Genomic DNA, 19,786 nt, shown 5'->3' with positions numbered 1-19,786 from the left:
ACAGGTGCTTTTTTCTCCAAGTTCTTTCATGAAACATGTGATCCTTCATTTTAGTCCAAAATTCTAGTGTCCTAAATCCTGTGGTTACAACTTGAAACATCTTTAACTTGATTTAATTCGTTAACTTTAAAGTACCAAATGTATCTCAAAGTCCAAAGTTGGCATCGTGTTGCTTTTGTAAATCGATGTATGAGAGAGATTTCTGTGAAGATCCTAGAGAAAAAGATGCATTACTGTTTGGAATCAAATTTGTAACTAACAGGCTTACAATTCCCCTCTGGGATGTGTCAATTAAATGATGCACCCTTCTCCACCACGTCTAAGTAATGCAGCCCTTTTCCACTTGATCTTGCACATTGCATGTTGAACATTTCAGTAAATTTTGTCTTCACATAGACAAGTAGCCTTGCACTTTTCCTTGAGCAATTCATGCCCACAGCCCGCTGTTGTCTTCAAGGAACCACAGTTACTAAGGAGATCTTCATACTCACAACTATTGGCTGTAACAAAAACAGATTAGTTACATGTTATCATTTTCCTTAGTAGCAGCAAAACAATTCATACTTTCAAAATGCATAGGTGTAGAGGGAGCCTGGCTGGGCAGTTGAGTTGGTTAGAGAGACATCCAATACACCGCAGTTGCAGGTTTGATCCCCAGTCAGGGCATATACAAGAATCAACTAATGAATGCATAAATAAGTGGAACAACAAATCAAAGTCTCTCTCTCTCTCTCTCTCTCTCTCTCTCTCTTTCTCTCTCTCTCTCTCTCTGTCTCAGTTGAATGCTTATGCTAATAGGATAATTTCAAGCTCTTTAGCAAAGAGTACTCAGCAGTGGTATATTCAACTTTTTTCTTTTTTAGTTGATTTATGGTTTTGATATATCAATATTCTGAATTATAGCTTTATGAAAAGAAGGCTAACTAAAGGTGAATGAATTTGAAAGGTAAAAATCTCAGTGAATGGGTCAACTCTATTGTTCATAATTTTAATGAAAGTATCCTAACTATGAAAGGCCAACAGCTTTTTTTACTTCTATTTATGAGAACTTTGAAATGACATTTATTTTATTCTCTCCTTTTGCAACAGTATGAACCAATTTTGTATACTGATTGAATTTTTGTCATTAAAAGGTACACAAAACTACTATCAAATTATAGGGTAAGTGATCATTTGTCAAGTCAAACATTATGATTCCAATTATACTATAAAAATATGATAATCAGCATGATGAACATATTAGCACAAAGTAATTTAGTATTTGGTTTGCCTGTCTAGATTGAGCCATAATGTTCATCTCATATCTGTAGATTTATAATTTTCATTTTTTTCAAGGTACCACCTTTTGTGTAATGATACTTTGATGAAATGAACTAGTTACCAGAAACTTGTATAGTTAATATTAATGAGCTCTGCATAGTCACAAACGCCATTGATGGTAGATGTTTCACTATGTTAGAAGTGGTAATATTCTTTTCATTATAAAACATATGTAAGTTATGAAAGTGTATAAAATGTTTCCTTAAACACATTCTGTTGAGGAATCTTTCTGTATAGTATTTAAATTGGTAACTTTAGGAGAGTTCTTAATCCATAAAAATAAAAGAAAATATCAACTCTTTATTATAACAGTAGGTAAAATCACTTCAAACTTACTGCATAGTCCATTGTTACAGTTACTGGGGCAACTGGCACAGGGTGTTCCTTGTTGGTAAGGGGTATTCTTTTTATTCACATTATTGCCACTGAAATTTAAAAAACATAATGTCAAATATTTTTCACCTTGCTGTTTTGTTTATACTCCAGGGGTAGCATTAGTCACCAAATATACATAGTTATTAAATATATTTAGATGTTACCAAAAGTGAAAAATGACAATTCCCAATGTGTAATTCAGATGTCCTCCAAATTAAGAAAATACCTCAAACATTGACCCAACTCCTTCACTATAATTCTGTAGGTTGAACAACTAAATTGGGATAACTACAGTCTAAACTTTGCAGAGTATATTTCAACACTCTCTTATCTCCCACAAGACTTGGTTAAATTGGTAAGGCAGTGCACCCCAATGTGCTGCCTAGGGTTAGAACACACTTCCTAGACAGAGAGGAGAAATTCTTGGGGCTAGGGAGTTGTAGTATGAAAGAAAATACTCAATGCTATCATATCATTTATATTTGGAAGATGATAAAATACCACAATTTCTCTGATATGTACTAGGGACAGTAAATACTTCTAGGCAGGAACAATGATCTTTAAGTAGTTAGTGGTATGTGTGTGGTGGGGGGTTGGGAGGTTCTCTCATCTCTGCTCCCCACCCCATTATTCATTCCACCCCTCACTTCAGATGCCTGGTTCCAGATGCCTCCCCTCTCACAGCCAGGCAGTGAGTTTGAGTGCATTCTGCTAGGACTTTTCACTTCTTTCTAGTGGCAAATGACTGTGAAGGCCACAATTCTCAAATGGGAGATCAATAGCGCCAGGTTATCTACAATCTCACAATAAATCCTGTGGGAGATTTAGTTTGGTGGGGAGGGGGTCCCCCCCTCTCTCTAGTCATAAGGTATTTAAGCTAAGAGATACGTTGAGATTAGATCTTTGATATGTCCATAAGATTTATTGTGGATGACTTCAAACATATTGCTGGATGAAAGAGCATGTTTCCTGCTATAAATCAAGACAGTATGGGGTGGTTCATTATGGAGTTGTTTTTGTGTGTGAAAACTGCTGAGGCCAGGCCGGTGTGGCTCAGGGGTTGAATATCAACCTATGAACCAGGGGGTCATAGTTCGATTCCCAGTCAGGGCACATGCCTGGGTTGTGGGCTCCAGGAGGGGGTGTGCAGGAGGCAGACGATCAATGATTCTTTCTCATCATTGATGTTTCTATCTCTCTCTCCCTCTCCCTTGCTCTCTGAAATCATAAAAAATATGTTTAAAAAAATTGCTGAGAAACAAAGACTTAAGATGTTAACTTTTTCTGGACTCTGAAATATATTAAAGATCTCTTGAAAAACCTCTGAAACACAAGGAATCATTTTTAATGGTAAAAATGTAAATGGTTTGTAGATAAACAGGAGCAGAAACATTTTTGCAGAAAAGGCAGAAATCACAATCTTTGATCCCAAATTTGCCACTGCACTACCACCCCTGGCTTAATCATCAAGCGTCATTAGGGCATGAAAGTAGTGAGAACTGATGACAGCTAATCGAGAGACATGCACACTCCACATGCTCAGGGAATAATCTTGAGAACTTGGGAAAGGCAATTGAGAGAGAAGACAGTGTTTTACAGTTGAGAAAAGAGAGCTTCACATATATACTTAGTCTGAGAACTCGGTCTCTTCTCTGATAAGTTGAATGTATCTCACCTTAAAAAGCATTTCCAAAGATTTCTTCCTTTCCTTTACTGAAACACATGTTTTTATTCTGATTTGTCTAATATATGAAAATTTAAAAATATCAAATTGCAGATGGAAGTATTGACATTAATCTCTAAAGTGTATACTCACGCAGGACAATAGTGGCAAACATAGTAGTATTTTAGACTATCTTGATTGGGACAATAAGCAACTCCACAGCCAAGACGGTAAGATGAGTACCAAACAAGCTACAAATCCGTAAGGGAATATATAAAGAATAATGTAAGAAAGGGAAAGTATTAAAGGACAAATACCAAATAAAAACTTGGAAAAATGTCACTACTATAGCTTGTAGCCATATATTTTATGGAAATATTTACATTATTGAAACAAAATCACACACTTTTAAAATATTAAATTTTTATGTACATTCACTACTCCATTCATTTGTAATGTTGGAAAAATACAGAGTGCACTTTCCAACCAAGAGTTTTGCAAGAGATCAAAATAAAATGACAGCTGCAGGTAAAGTACCAGTCCAATGGTACTCTATTGTACCTATTCGGGCTCTTTCTCCAAATTAAACACTGGAATGGGTCATAATTTGAAGACGCTTTCTGTATTAGAGCATTTGCAGTAAAAGTATTTTCATTGTTCCCTTTACCTGGGTATAATGTCCAACCACTGCATTGGGAGACTTTGGTCCTACACCATAAACAAAATCGTGACTCTCATCATACCAATTTTGGACTGCATTTGACCACTCAGTAGGGTCACTTGACATATAGAGATTCTCACCACATTTCGTACCTATGAAGGAACAGAACATGAGGAAAGCAATAAAGCTACAATGGTAAAAGAAATCAACTATTTGAACACCAGGATCCTTGATATGTCTTCTGTGTATTTTGAATCAACTATATGATTCCATGCATTATAGTTACACAGTCCATACAAAATACTTGACTATTATCAAAAAAATTTTAATGAATCAACATAATCAAAATAACATCCTGATTTAAAAAGGTCTTATATTTGTAAAGAAAAAAATCAGGTACAATTCCACATAACTCAATATATTTTGTGAATACAAAGTAAATAATTTCAGAACACCAAATGGCTATACAGTATCACAAAAGGTCAGTGGATTAGAAATCAGAAAGCCTGGTTAGCTTTCTGATATATATGTCACTACATCAGGTTGTGTTCTTGGGTAAGTCATTCCTTCCATGTCCTACTTTACTCATGAGTAGGTTGGGAGGAACAAATTAGATACTGCTTGAGAAATTATTTGCATAACAAACAATCAATAAGCACTAAATGGCATTTATCATAACTCCCCATATACAGATACCCTGATTCCGAAAAGCCAAGTGTAAGTAACATTTATTCATAGTCTTAATGTAATACACCAGAAGGATCCATTCTATTTTATTTGTCCACTGTTATTTTATTTCTTCATTTATTCAACAAATATTTACTAATTTACATACTGGTTTTTCGTTCCTCTGGATTACTGTGTTCTAAAGTGCACTTGTTTGCCCACTTCTGGGCATTTGCTGTTGCTTCTCTGTTCCATTCCTAATTATTATAAAGAAAAAACATATACACTTAAAAGTTAAACTCCAACAAAACATATGCATTGTAATCTAATTGATACAGTTAATTTGCACTACTTCAAAACTTCTGTAGATGTATTATCTATTTGTCATTGTTCTTTAAATATCTCTGGTGTGTCTTTATCTGCCACAATGCCCATTTCCCACAAAAACAGTCCATAGGTGATGTATCTAACAAGAGAAATGACTAATTATGATCACACAGCAGCCACACCTGGGATTTTTAGTGATGGTACTATTCTAAATACTTATCCCCATGCGAAGTATTATAATTATACTAGAGGCCTGGTGCACGAAATTCATGCACAGCAGGGGAGGGGGGTCCTCAGCCCAGCCTGCACCCTCTCGCAATCTGGGACCCCTTGGGGGATGTCCGACTGCTGGTTTAGGACGGATCCCGTAGCAGGATGGGACCTAAATTGGCAGTTGGACATCCCTCTTGCAATCCAGGACCGCTGGCTCCTAACCGCTGGCCTGCTTGCTTACCTGATCGCCCCTAACCACTCGCCTGCCTGACTGATCTCCCTAATCCTTCTGCCTGCCTGCCTGATTGCCCCTAACCATCTCTGCCTTGGCCCCCGCTGCTGCGGCTGCATCTGAAAGGACATCCAGAATGACGTCCAGAAGTTCGTTTGGCTGTCCAGTCTAATGAGCATATTACACTTTTATTATTATAGATTTCAATAGTAATAAAATGGTCTAGATTACACCAATTCCATTTGTAGCACACAGTTTTAATATAGGAGATATTTAGCTTTCAGGGACTGCACCCTGGAAAAGGTGCTATTTACCCTCAATGGCACTGATTCTGAAAGAAAGGGGGTTTATTTTAGACTAGAAAAGAGAGTGAAGAAAAAAATGTAACAGCTTCACATTTGATGCCTGATGGTCTGGTTTCTAATTCTGTCTTCCCAAATTTATAGCCCTGTAAACTTGATGAGTTGTTTAACCATTATAAAGTAAAACTAAGAATTTCTTCCCATAACATAACTCAAATAAAATAGCAAAACAGAGGCAGAATGTTGTAAGCCACAAAGTTCTTCACAGATGCCAACTACCAGCTTGTTCCCACCACTTTCCTTATATTACTGCTTCTTACCATCTTTAGCATGTTGCTGGCAGGTGGAGAAACTGATTTCCTTAATTCATTGTGTTTACTTACAATCTCTTTTTGGATATGCGTTTGAGTGGTTAACAAAGCAGAAAAAGCTGGATCCTAAAGGGAAATAAAATCGGGGTTTTATAAACATTTTTGAAAAATCTTTAACATGTAAGAGTAAATAAGTTAATTCAAGGAAGCAATTCATAGGATGACAAAATTTTAAAAATTGTTTAAGGCCACAACTACCTATTTCTAGTTCTAGGAAATTCTTAATATGGCATAAGAGTGATAATATTTTATAACCACACAAGTGCACAATAGGAACCCTATGACATATTCATTTACATTTGATCAGGCTGTAGCAAAGGGAATAAAGGGGAGGTCAAGGTTCATCCTAGACTTTGAGGGAACTTTGACCTGGTATGGTATCTGTATTTAGAGATAGAATGTATTTAGAATGTATTAGGGAAAGAATATTTAGGCTCAGTTGAAATGCATTCAAAATTCTACGGAACTCATTCTACCTATTGTGGTTAGATCTTATGGAATCACTCAAAAGACAATTTTGCAATATTAAACAAATCTCCAAGGTAATTTGGAGGAAGCAAAGTCATCCAGTTAATGGACTATTGCTAATTCTTTTTCCTTATTTACAGAAATATAATTAAGATATTAAATCAGTCATCAATACTTATTGGTTATCTTTGTGTGTGGGTGTGTGGGGGTCTAAGTCTGAAGGGAGAGTAGGGTGTGTGAATTGTTCCATAAAGTTTACTTAATTTAATGACCTAAATTTATGATTATCTAAAATACTATTTCAATGTGTATTCAATATAAAAACTATTAATGGAATGTTTTCCTCTGCTTTTATACTAAATCTTTTAAATCTGGAATGTGTTTTACACTTACAGCACAGCTTATTTTAGACAGGCCATATTTCAAGTGTTCAATAGCCACATGTGACTAGCAGTTACTGTACTGGACAGTGCAGCCTTGGACTTTCATCTAGGTAATTGTGCTAAGTGCTCTGAGCAACCAGTGAATATTTTGTGATGGGCCAGACACCCCCGCCCTTCCCACTCTCAAAGTGCCTTGCCATCCCACAAAGTTGTCTGGATAGGGTTGGAAGGATTTTCCACTATAACATTACCTTACTTTCTGCAGGTAAAGATGGAAGCAGGACAGCAGCCAGAAACATCACCACTGAGAGTAAAGCCATTGCTGGGAAGTAAGTCAAAAGAAAACAAAGTAGTTCTGCATTGAAACTAGTAGTACATGAACAAGAGGGGAAAATCAATGTAGTGAACATGGTTATCTCATAGCCACTGTGATTCCCACATTCATAATGTAACAAGAGAAGACTGCCATATGGTGCCAGTAGAATAATAGTGGAACTAACATTGTCTCTGGTAGGGACAATCTATGTATATAAAAACATAAGCGATTCTTATGATCCAACCACAGGAACGACCGGTTGACCAGTCTCTATGACGTGCTCTGACCACCAGGGGGCAGACATTCAATGCAGGAGCTGTCCCCTGGTGGTCAATGCCCTCCCACAGCCAACCTCCTGCAGCCTCTCCCCCTGGCTGGCCAACCTCCTTCAGCCCCTCCCCATGGCCAGAAACCTTCCTGCCACCCCTCCCCTTGGACGGCCAGCCCCTGCCCCCCAATCGGCCCCTATTGGGGGTGCCTGGCTGGCCAACCTCCCTGGGTACTTCCCCCCAGCTGTCCCTCCTCATAGGCCTCAATCGCCAGCCAGGCTGAGGGACCCCACCCATGCACAAATTTGTGCACCAAGCCTCTAGTAAAATGTAAACTGATGAATGTGACTGATGCCCTTAAAGTATATATAATATATATAAATTGTCACATTTTTACCTTTTCCTATTAAAGATAGTTCTAGTTCAATTGTTTCAAAGTCATAAACATGGGAATTATTTATAGCTTCTATTTTAGAATGAAATATAAAGAATTGATTTGTTTCAATTTGATATAGTGAGTAAAATTTACTTGATTCTCTTAATAATAAAAATTTAACCATAAAGTTTTAAAAACCATGGATAGATTAAATATATCATTTTATCATTGGCAAAATAAAAATGATTGACAAATAACATGTTCACATTACAATACATGAGTCATCACTTACTGTTGGTCCTCAGAGCAGGATGCGGTATCTGCTTTACCTGGTGGAAGCAGGGAGGTGAAGAGAAGGTCAGAGCACCATGTATATTTCACCTACTTCTGTTTCAGCAAATTCTGGTTGTCCCAGTAAATCTAAGTCAATAAAGTTTTGAAACAGAATTTTTTACACCGGTAGCTTAAAATTTCATTGCCAGTTGTCTGACATTGTTTTTTTGACATTGATTCCCATGTAGCTTTTAATCTGAGTAAAGCATGCCCTTCTTCCCTAACCAGCCTTCTCTTCTTAGGCACCCTAAAATTTGGATGCTGCCCTTTTGGCCTAGTATTTTTATAATAACCACTCAAGACAAGTTAATCACTTCAAAGGTAATTTGAATCCTATTTTGTGGCTGAACTGATGTGGCTCAGCTTTCTGTGACATTGACTTCCTAGTTAACTTTCTATACGTTATTGGTTGTGAAGATAGTTTTTAAAAACATCAGTGCTGGGAAACCCTCTTGGAAATTCAGTTTTCTCTTATGTAAAATGTGCATTATCTTATCATCTGTTTGCTTTGAAAACTAAAAGGCATAAAATACCTAATATAATGCCTGGCATAGAATACTCAACAAATGGAAATTATTAATATTTTCATTATTATCCTTTATATTGTGTGGTAGTTTTCTGAGCTCCTAAGAGCTTCCATAAATGCATGTTGTTTGATTAAACTGCTAATTTTAAAAGTGTTTCTAATACCTGTATTTATATTTTTTGCATGTATGGGGAATTTTATAGTTTGCATAAATAAAAATATAAAAATTTAAGGCACAGTGTATAACTATAAATATTACAACTGGCCACTGTTGGACAAGTAAAGAAAGTAAAATTCAGGAAACATAAAACCTTCATAAGTCATTATCTTCTTTCTACTACAATCAGAAAAGTTTCTAGTTTTCTAGGGAGAAGATTCAGATCACCTTTAGATATGTATGCCTTCACTGGGTAGCCAAATATCTGAGTTGAAGGTACTATCTCAAATGAAGTTAAACACAAGTTAAAGGGGAAGCGTCAGATTAGCATGTTTTAGAGCTACTGGCAAACTATAACTTACTGTGACATTAATTACATAATCTGCTGATTAATCCTTTAAGCACTAAATTATGTAGATTATACATCCATGATTAAAAGATTACCATCATGCCATACCTGAACCACCACACCATGAATCCATTAACCAAAGATTCCTAATGAAGAATTCTCTTTCATAAGTTCTTCAAATTTCAGTTAAAATACTGCACTTAGTGGCTAGATGTTCACATTCTTTGGTTACAGAGTTTCATAATAGGTCCATTGTACCTATGTTGCAAGATTCTTTGTATTTTATATAGATACATTTAAGATTGAAAGGTTAATGCTATTTACATGGTTATTTACAATCATTCATTTCTAAAAGCTCTTTCAGTTTGTGAATAGGCTTTTAGGAGCAGCATTATCTGAAATAGGCCACACATTCTTCCTTACCCACATTTAGTTATTAATCGAAGTCACACAGATCTCTCTTAAGGTTCTGAACATATATTTAGGGATATTTTCAAAATGAGTTTCATACTCTACTTTTGTAAGTTGGCTAATAACACAGTGGGTAGAGAAATGGCCAACACAGGCCAGGTAAACTGTCCACTCTACTCTTGTTACTTTGAAGTGGTGAATGACAAGTACTTTCATTGTGCGGCCATTGCACCTTGTACAATATTTAACAGTGAGCCCCTGAAGGGTTAAGTCTTCTGTCCCCCAATCCCACTCTCCTCCCTGCAACTACTTGGCCCATAGGAGGCACTCAGGGCTGAATGAATGACATAACTAGGATGCCAGGTGGGTAATCACTGGGTATTACCACTTGAAAACAAATACATTAATAAATTCATTCAGTAACTAGTGTTTTTAACATTATGTTCAAAGTTAGGTATTTAATTTGAATAATTACTGAAAAGAGAATACAAGATTAAGTAACCTGCCCTAACAAAATGGAAACCCATGTTAATATTTGGTATTATAAACTCAATCACCTTTCCATAAAATAGTTATTTCCAAAGAAAGAAAATTCAAAGTGCTTTTATCTTGCTCCTTCTATTACATACTCAGTGAATGATCCTTAGTATAAAATCATGACTAGCCTGTACTTAGCTCCCCTCTCTCCTCCCCTGGCCTCATTCAGCATTTCGTGTACAATCAATAATTTATCCTTTACATCAGCCTGAGATTATACTTACAGAAAGAAAAATGGTTATTTTTTTATTCCTTTAAACCCACATGCATACATAGTTGAAAGGTTGGCTGCCATTCCCTCCATCCCCCCATTACTTACTAATAGAAAAGTACTGTGCCCTCTGTTGCAGATGTTTTCAAACCAGGATGTCAGGGTTCTGCTGAGGTGTCTACAGGAAGAGCATGGTGTATGGTTCCATAATCCTGAAACAGGGCAAAAGAGAACATTTAACATAAAGATGTGAAGACTAGGTAGAATCACTCATCTCTAAACTTGAAACTTGATACAACTGTTTAGTCTTGTTCTCTAATACTTTACTGTATTAATTTGGTCTCACCATTAAGACCATAATTGCCTTCTGAGATCAGACTGTTCTGATGTCCTTGTATTTTATTCAAATACTAAAATATAATTGGGTTAATTGACATCCTTGGAATATCACAACATATTTTCAAGATTCACAACTCCTCATCTAGGCCTCTAACCCATATACTCTTTAGGAGATAAACTCTGTAAGTAGACACCCACATAATGGGCATTTACAACACAGATTTTGGTCACACCTATATTTCTCTTCATGTCATTTCCTGGAAGCCAGTAGATGGCATAAAAGCCCAGAAGATTCAACAGCCACAATTCTACAAACAAGTAATAATACATAGTTTCTAATAACTGCACTCAAAACCTAAGAAGCAAAACTTCTCAAGTTGACTTCATGGAAGGCCAGATTTAGGAATGACTTTAGGCTTCGACTATGACTCAGAGCGCACCGTGTGAATAGAACTCACATAGACACGCACATTGAAAGCCTCTGGCAAATGGGCACTAAGCAACACAGAGAAACACCCTACCCGTGCACTGATTCAGCCAACGATGGGTACCAGAGAGCCAAAGAGTACTAAGGATCACAAGACCCCTCAAATCACAGATGGTCCTCTCCCCTGTCTTTACCCCACTTCCCCCGCCCTGGTCTTTCCAATTTCCCAGCCTGTTCTACTTCTTACCCTGGCTCCTGGGTCTAGATCTTCCTGCTTCAGGGCCGGAGCCAGGGTTGGGCTGCAACTGGCCCCTCCTCCAGCTGCAGTGCCTGTGCAACGGCCTGTCAGCCACGTGGGCGCCACGTCACAGGGCTTTGTGCTTCAGCGCAGTCAGGCTAACCCAGTTCTTCCCCCAACTGCCCCTGGCTCCTTCCAGGGCTGCCCTGGAGAAACTCCTACCCATTCTCCCTGGTAAAAGCAGAGGCCTGCTTTTCTCTCATTACCATGATGAGGAAGGTAAATGTCTGCTCACACACCCGAACAGTACAAAGAGGATGGAGATGTATCGGGATTTAAAATGCCCAGGGAGCGGCGGAAAAGGAGGTGTCCTACAGACAAGATCCCCTGAGTCAGCACGGGTCAGAATTTAAAGAACAAATTGGAAAAGTCTATTGATACTTGAGTTTTCAGTGCTATACCAGTGTGATGGGAACAGTGAGCTCAGGGTTACATAATGTTGGCATTTGGCAGGTCTGCTCATAAACACTATGTCCGAGTCCTGCTTTATTCTTTCCAGACCGTTTTGTTGTCAGGAAATTCAAAAGATAGTCACAGTAACACAGGACTGAGACTTAGGAAAATGCCCAGAATTCCTGATCGAAGGATGCTGGCTTCCAAGTTCAGCAGGGATATGGGATGTGGTTTGAAGATGTGTTGCCTCTCTTCACGGACGGCAGATGATTAATAGATACATTTTCTGCTATGCTTAGTTGTTGTCAAGATTTAAAGGAATGAGTTAATATATTACTTAGAGGACATATTGGGTCTAAAGATGTCAAACCAAGCATTATCATCCATCACCTGCTAGTTCTCTGTGCCCATGAAAAGAGTCTTAAAATTTCTCCCCAATCCTTTGAAACTCACATAGGCACAACTATAACAAGATTGCCTTGTTTCATGGTGCTAAGTGCCACTTTCCCTTTGCAATGTTAAAATTCCAAGTGACAGCTGCACAGACATTATTTTAATTCTCCTCTACTATTTCAGTTCAATTACAACTGGCTTAAAAGTCTTGGTAGTTACAAGTCATCTTATATTGTTTTACTCTTATGGTTACATTAAATCAAAGTTAACTCCCGACAGATTTTCTAAGTGTTTATAAATTCACTAGAGGCCCAGTGCATGAAATTCGTGCAAGGGGGTGTGTGTTGCTCAGCCCAGCCTGCACCCTCTCCAATCTGGGACCCCTCGAGGGATGTCTGACTGCCCGTTTAGGCCCAATCCCAGCAGTCGGACATCCCTCTCACAATCCTGGACTGCTGGCTCCTAATCGCTCAACTGCCTGCCTGCCTAGTTGCCCTTAACTGCCACCCCTGCTGGCCTGATCGCCCCTCACTGCCTCTGCATGCCAGCATGATCGCCCCAACTGCCACCCCTACTGGCCTGGTCGCCCTCAATTGCACCCCCTGCCTCTGCTGGCCTGGTTACCCCACGCAGCCTGCTTGTTCAGTCGTTTGGTTGGCCCTCACTGACCCCTCTGCCAGCCTGGTCTTGTGAGGGTGTGAGGGTTAATTTGCATATTACCTCTTTATTATATAGGATTCCCAGATCTTTCTCATGTCTATATTTATGTTTTGGACAAATCTTGCTTAGATTATCAATTTAACATTTCAGATACTTAGGTTATAGGCACCTCTCACAGACACCAGAGAGGTGTTATTGGACAGCCCCCTGAGTCAGCCCACTTGATTCTTGTCATGCTCATAGGAATCAATTCAAATTAGTGACTCCAGATAATTGCATTGTGTTAAAACAAGTTTATTAAGCAAATAAACCATGCAAATGGATTAAAGAGTAAGGCAAGAAATCCATCATCCAGCTTAAAGTGCGAATGGGCTCTCTGGGCTAATTTAAGGAGCAAGTGTGGTGGGGCGGGGTGGGGAGGGTGTGCCTTATATATTTTTCTGACTATAGCTTCTAAAATTTATCTGCTAGGTATCTTGGTACAGGTTAACTCTGAAGGTCTCTCTCTTTTACTTTCCCAGAATTTGTGGGAAAAACCTGGCAATTTTATCTTTACAAGCCCAGAGACTTTGCTGGCTTCACTTTCATAGAGTGAAATAAACTTCCCCCCTTTTGTTTTTCCTTTTCCAAAATAGCTGACTTCTTTGTTTAGTGAGATAGGATTTTAGTACTCCCTCTTCTTTCTTTCCTTAGCAGTTCCAGGGTGATTCACTCCATATTTACTCTGTCTGGGGAGAAGAGGCATTAAAAATCCCCTTCTCTCCCCCTTCCCTTCCTTTCCCCCTCTCTTCTGGATTCTTTCAGTTAGTGGGGAAGGGTATTTGCTCTCAAGTGTCCTTAGTTGGAGAAGATAGTAGCTTGTTATTTACAAGCTAGCTTCAAGCATCCAAATTGTTTGGCCTTGTTCAATTTTCTTGTCTTATTTTCCTATTCCACTTGCTTAAAAATTTTTCTATCTTCTCACTATCCTGTTAACACATAGCCACAAAATTGCTGATCACTTTTTAGAAATAGAATTATTTGGTAAATTTGTTCTTTTTATAATGCAAGACAATTTATTGTTATCCTATAATATGCTATAATTTACTGTGAATGTCCTATTTTTTTTATTCTTGGAGGCACCATACCTCCATGATTACTATTTGCCCTCATGGAGAATGTCATAATGAGAGCAATTTGAGTATTGTAATGACAGATATTGTCAGGGAACATATACAGGGGTGGGCAAAAGTAGGTTTACAGTTGTTCATACAGAAAATAATGTAATAATTAATAAATAATAATACAAGAACAAACTTTCATGTACTCATAACTATAAACCTACTTTTGCCCACCCCCGGTATTGGGAAAATTGACTATGTTTCTCTTGACTATTGGTATAACTCCAAAGCTTAGCACAATACTGGTTAGATAGATGGCAGTTTGTAAATATTAGTTCAGTGACTTAATATTAGCCTGGCTTAGATTCTTAGAGAATTCAGAGAAAAGGACATGTCATCTCTTTTCTTTAAGGTGTATAGTGCTGTGGGAAAGATAAATACGGATGAACATTACCAGGTAGTGCAGTTTAGTGCTAAGTAGTTGAAACAGGAATATATGCAGCAATTGGGAGTTCTGTGAGTTAGTATTATCTGGGTAAAAACTAGATGGTAGAGTTTCATTTGAATCTCTCTGAAAAATGTATCTGATTTGATCAGAAAGGAAAAAAGTTTTGTATACTTGGTATGAAGAGCAGAAACAAATCAGTGTATCACAAAGGCATATGTAGGTCAGAATGTTAGGCGGTAGAAAATGTTGGGGAAGCTTTGTAGAGAAGTCTAAGGAGATTTGCCTCCTTGTATAACATGGGGAAGTAATTTTACTGATGTTTAGAGAGAAGGGAAATTACAGGATCAAATATTATTTCATGAAAGCTACCTGATCGCACTGTGCAGGGTGATTTGCAGAACTGAGAGATGGAAAAAAATATGAGTGTGGTGACAACTTCCCGTATTAATTTTAAAGCAGTAGAAATAGAACAAAAGGTTGGGATGTAAAGAGTTTAAAAAAATAAAAAAAGCAGTGTTGATGAGTTTGATATGGAGGGCAAATCTAGAATAAAGAAACCTTTTAGTGTGAGAGTCTACACGTGTTGGTGAGCACATGGAAAGTAGTACATCATTATTGACGGGAGCAGTGCAGGAACCTCTAAATACTCATGCAAAATCCGACGCTGGCAGTGTGCTGAGCTGAAAGCAGCAGTGTCCTAGATGCCTGAGAGTTGGGAGAACTGAGTTCTTGCATGCATTCTGATGAGAAGCCTGCTGTATTTCTTACCCTGTTGCTTTACTTGTAAGGTGCTCCCTGTTCCACCTTGTAATCTCATGACCTTGCTAAACTTGCTTATTAGTTGTATTAGCTTATGAGTTCTATTAGAGGTAGAAACATCAAGCAAGGTCATTTTAATCTGCAAGTAAAGACTGTTTCTACCTTTCTAATCTATATGCCTTTAACTTATTTTCTTTATTTTATTGCGTTGGCTGTAAGCTTAAAATGTGAGCAAAGTGGTGCAAACTGACATCCTCACCTTATTCCTGATAGTGGATTCCAGATTGAAAAGCACTACAATGATGTACTCACCCACAAAGTCATATAGAGAGCAAGCACTCAGTCAATCACTAAGTGTAACGTCAGCTGGAGGATTTTGTTAGATGTTCCTTATTAAGATGAGAAAGTTACCTTCTATTTCTAGTTTTCTGAAAATTGTTTTTATGAAAGGCGCTGCATTTTTTTACATCATTTGTGATGATGGTGTCTTTATTTTATTAATATGGTATATCACATTAATTGATTTTGAATGGTGAAACAACCTTTTATAATTGGACAAGCTTATTTTGACATGGTGTATGATCCTTTTTATAGGTTGCATCTATGCCCCTGAGGGATAATAGATTGTAGTTTTCTTGTGATGTCTTTGGCTTTGGCAAACGGTAATACTAGCTTGAGTTGGGAAATACTTGTTTTCCAGTTTTTGCTTCATTTTGTCTTCTTGCAATTTATATCTCATTGTTTACTTATAATAATATCACAGTTCTTAGGGCAGGTAAGTTTGTGACTAAGTTTGTGCCTAACTCTTTGACCCCTTTTTATTTATTTGTTTGTTTGTTTATTTCTTTATTTTAAATATATTTTTTATTGATTTCAGAGAAGAAGGGAGAGAGATAGAGAGGTAGAAACATCAATGATGAGAGAATCATTGATTGGCTGACTCCTGCATGCCCCCTACTGGGGATCAAGCCCACAACCCAGGCATGTGCCCTTGTCCGGAATTGAACCTGGGGCCCTTCAGTCCACAGGCCAATGGTCTATCCACTGAGCAAAACCAACTAGGGCTCTTTAAAATTATCTTTACCTTGCTAACTGTGCTCCAGCCATTCTGGCTTTCTTGCCTTTCCTTAAATAGAACAAGTTTATCGCTATCTCAACAACTTTGTATTCACTATTCTCTTTGCCTGAGAGTTGTTTTTTTTAATTTAATAAATCTTTATTGTTCAGATTATTACAATTGTTCCTCTTTTTTCCCCCCATAGCTCCCTTCCACCTGGTTCCCACTCCACCCTCTGCCCTACCTCCCACACACTGTCCTCATCCATAGGTGTACGATTTTTGTCCAGTCTCTTCCCGCACCCCCCACACCCTTTTCTCCTTGAGAATTGTCAGTCCACTCCCTTTCTATGCCCCTGATTCTATTATATTCACCAGTTTATTCTGTTCATCAGATTTTTAATTCACTTGATTTTTAGATTCACTTGTTGATAGATATATATTTGTTGTTCATAATTTTTATCTTTACCTTTTTCTTCTTCTTCCTCTTCTTAAAGAATACCTTTCAGCATTTCATATAATACAGATTTGGTGTTGATGAATTCCTTTAGCTTTTTCTTATCTGTGAAGCTCTTTATCTGATCTTTAATTCTGAATGATAGCTTTGCTGGGTAGAGTAATCTTGGTTGTAGGTTCTTGCTATTCATCACTTTGAATATTTCTTGCCACTCCCTTCTGGCCTGCATAGTTTCTGTTGAGAAATCAGCTGACAATCGTATGGGTGCTCCCTTGTAGGTAATTAACTGTTTTCCTCTTACTGCTTTTAATATTCTCTCTTTGTCTTTTGCTCTTGGCATTTTAATTATGATGTATCTTGGTGTGGTCCTCTTTGGATTCCTTTTGATTGGGGTTCTGTGCGCTTCCTGGACTTGTAAGTCTATTTCTTTCACCAGGTGGGGGAAGTTTTCAGTCATTATTTCTTCAAATAGGTTTTAAGTATCTTGCTCTCTCTCTTCTTCTGGCACCCCCATAATTCTGATGTTGGTACACTTGAAGTTGTCCCAGAGTCTTATTACACTATCTTCAAATTTTTGGATTCTTTTTTCTTTTTGCTTTTCCGGTTGAGTGTTTTTTGCTTCTTTGTATTTCAAATCTTTGACTTGATTCTTGCGTTCCTCTAGTCTGCTGTTAGGTCTCTGTATAATATTTTTTATTTGAGTCAGTGTATGTTTAATTCCTAGTTGGTCCTTTTTCATATCCTCGAGGATCTTGCTAAATTTATCAGCCTTTTCTAGGAAATTCTTGAAAAACCTTATAACCATGGTTTTGAACTCTATGTCCAGTCATTTGCTTTCCTCCTTTTCTTTTGTTTGTGATCTGTTTCTTTGTCTCCGCATTTTTGTTGTTTCCGTGAGTTGGTACAGTAGCTTTGTGTGCTAGGTGTCCTAAATGTCCCAGTGGCTCAGCCTCTCCAGTTACCTGAGGTGGACACTCTTGGTACACCCCTTTGTGGACTGTGTGCACAGCCTTGTTGTAGTTAAGTCTTGATTGTTGTTCGTATCACTGGGAGGAATTGACCTCCAGGCCAATTGGTTGTGAGGATCAGCTGTGTCTACGCTGGGAGAACTTCTGTGCTGGAGACACCCTTATGAGACAAGACTTGCAAAATTGCAAAAGCCTCTGTGCTCAGCTTGGGTGGGGCGGAGTATCAGGGCAGAACAGACAGCCTTGCCTTCCCGTTAGCCCTGCCCTATGAGGCCCCTGGGTCTCAGTGTCCCTTGGTAATTGCTGTAAGCACCTCTGAGAGAAAGCCACCCTTGAGGTTTGCCTGCTGCCTAACAGTCCAGTTTCTCCCTGAATGAGTCTGGGTTCCCAGAAACTTGCCCAAAACTGGAGTTCAGTGCAGTTGGGAGCTTCCATCTCCCTCACGTTTTAGAAAGCCAGTTGTGCACTCAGCCGCCTGTGCCCTCAGCAGTCAGTCCTCTCTGTGCGCGTGTGCCTCCGGACCTCTTCCTCCGCAGCTCCCTGAGTCTCAGTGTGCTTTCTCTTTTCCTAACAGTCCAGTTTCTCCCCGAATAAATCTGGGTTCCCAGAAACTCGCCTGGGACTGGAGTTCAGCACAGTTGGGAGCTTCCATCTCCCTCCCGCTTTAGAAAGCCAACCGTGCACTCAGCCGCCTGTGCACTCAGCCGCCCATCCTCTCTGCATGCTTGCGTGTCTCCATACCTCAGCCTTTTGCAGCTCCTCTGATTCTCAATGTGCTTTCCTCTTTCCTTCCAATTGTAGAATTTCCACTCAGCCAGCTTTCCTGTGGTTCTGGATGGTGTCCATTTTGTCTTTTAGTTGTAGTTTTGATATTGTTCTGCGAGGCAGCAGTTTAGGTGTTTACCTATGCTGCCATCTTGGTTTCTCCCTGAGAGTTTCTTGATTATTCATTGTTATTTGTTGTTTTCTCACTTCTATTGTGGCTGTAATCCATTGTCATTGCCTCAGAGAGTATTTACCTATCTTATTTAAATTAAAATTTTCTCCTCTCAGTCTGTCCTCATTATTCTTCATTCTCTTGTCCATTTTATTTTATAACACTTATCACTTCCTATATTACATTAGGATTTATTTGCAAATATGTTGTTTTCTTTCTGCCCTATTATAGTGTGAACTCCATGCAGTTCTGAACTTGGTCTGTTCTGTTAATCACTATTTTCAAAGGACCTAAATAAATAGTTGAGTCATAATTGTTTCCAATAAATATTTGTTGAATGCAGGAATTAATTATTATGCATTGTAATGATTATTATGAAAGGAAGTATAGGGAGCTATGAGGGGACATTCTTCAGATTATTTACTCAAAGGAATGCCTTGGATGCAATGACATTCAATATGAAGGAACTAGTCTAGCAAATAATTGAGGGATGAATCTTCCAGACAATGCTAATAGCAAACACAAATGCCCTGAGCTAAGAAAAATCTTGAGAAGCTTGAGAGAATTTGATAAGATCATTCAATTTGGGGCATAAAAAATAAACGAGAATGAAATAAAGTGAAAATAGATAGCAAAGTAGAGAAAAATGATTTACCTTCTTGCTAATCAATTTGAGCATAAATATTATCTTCAGTACTTGAGAGCTCTATGGGGAGCTTTTGAAAGTAGACATATTAGGAAGTCTTTCACTATTGAGATTAGGAAATGTGTTGCAGAAGCACCATCTGGGAGCTACACTGGCGGTCTTGGACCTATCCCTGTTTTGCCTTTGCCTCATGACTAATATCCTTGAAATGATTAGTGATCCTAGACACTGGATAAGCAGCTGAGTTTGATTTGACAATCCAATCATTGGTATTATCTGAAAGTTCTTGAAAAAGACAAAATCAAACATTTAGCAGTGGAAGTGACAAATTTGGTGGTAGTGGGGGGAAGGGGAGTCTGAGAAAGAATAACCAGATAATCTAGAGAACAAGTATGGAGCTGAGAAAAATATATTTTCTTTTACAATGCACTTATTATTT

At 38.3% G+C, this 19,786-nt stretch overlaps 1 protein-coding gene across 1 annotated transcript; it reads right to left on the bottom strand.

Annotated features, from left to right (window-relative positions):
* Positions 1-372: 372 nt before the first annotated feature.
* Positions 373-7,313, bottom strand: LOC308246640 (cysteine-rich secretory protein 2-like; the record flags this gene model as incomplete). Its single annotated transcript, XM_080665054.1, has 7 exons — positions 7,233-7,313; positions 6,080-6,196; positions 4,855-4,942; positions 4,026-4,171; positions 3,512-3,609; positions 1,657-1,745; positions 373-500 (listed from the first exon to the last, which is right to left on the bottom strand). The coding sequence occupies exons 1-7, from the start codon at positions 7,299-7,301 to the stop codon at positions 373-375; spliced, it is 735 nt and encodes a 244-aa protein (XP_080521180.1). The 5' UTR covers positions 7,302-7,313.
* Positions 7,314-19,786: the final 12,473 nt, after the last annotated feature.

Source organism: Plecotus auritus, assembly GCF_963455305.1.
Source record: "Plecotus auritus genome assembly, chromosome: 4".
Classification (NCBI taxonomy): domain Eukaryota; kingdom Metazoa; phylum Chordata; class Mammalia; order Chiroptera; family Vespertilionidae; genus Plecotus; species Plecotus auritus.
This window is presented reverse-complemented; position numbering and strand designations above follow the sequence as displayed.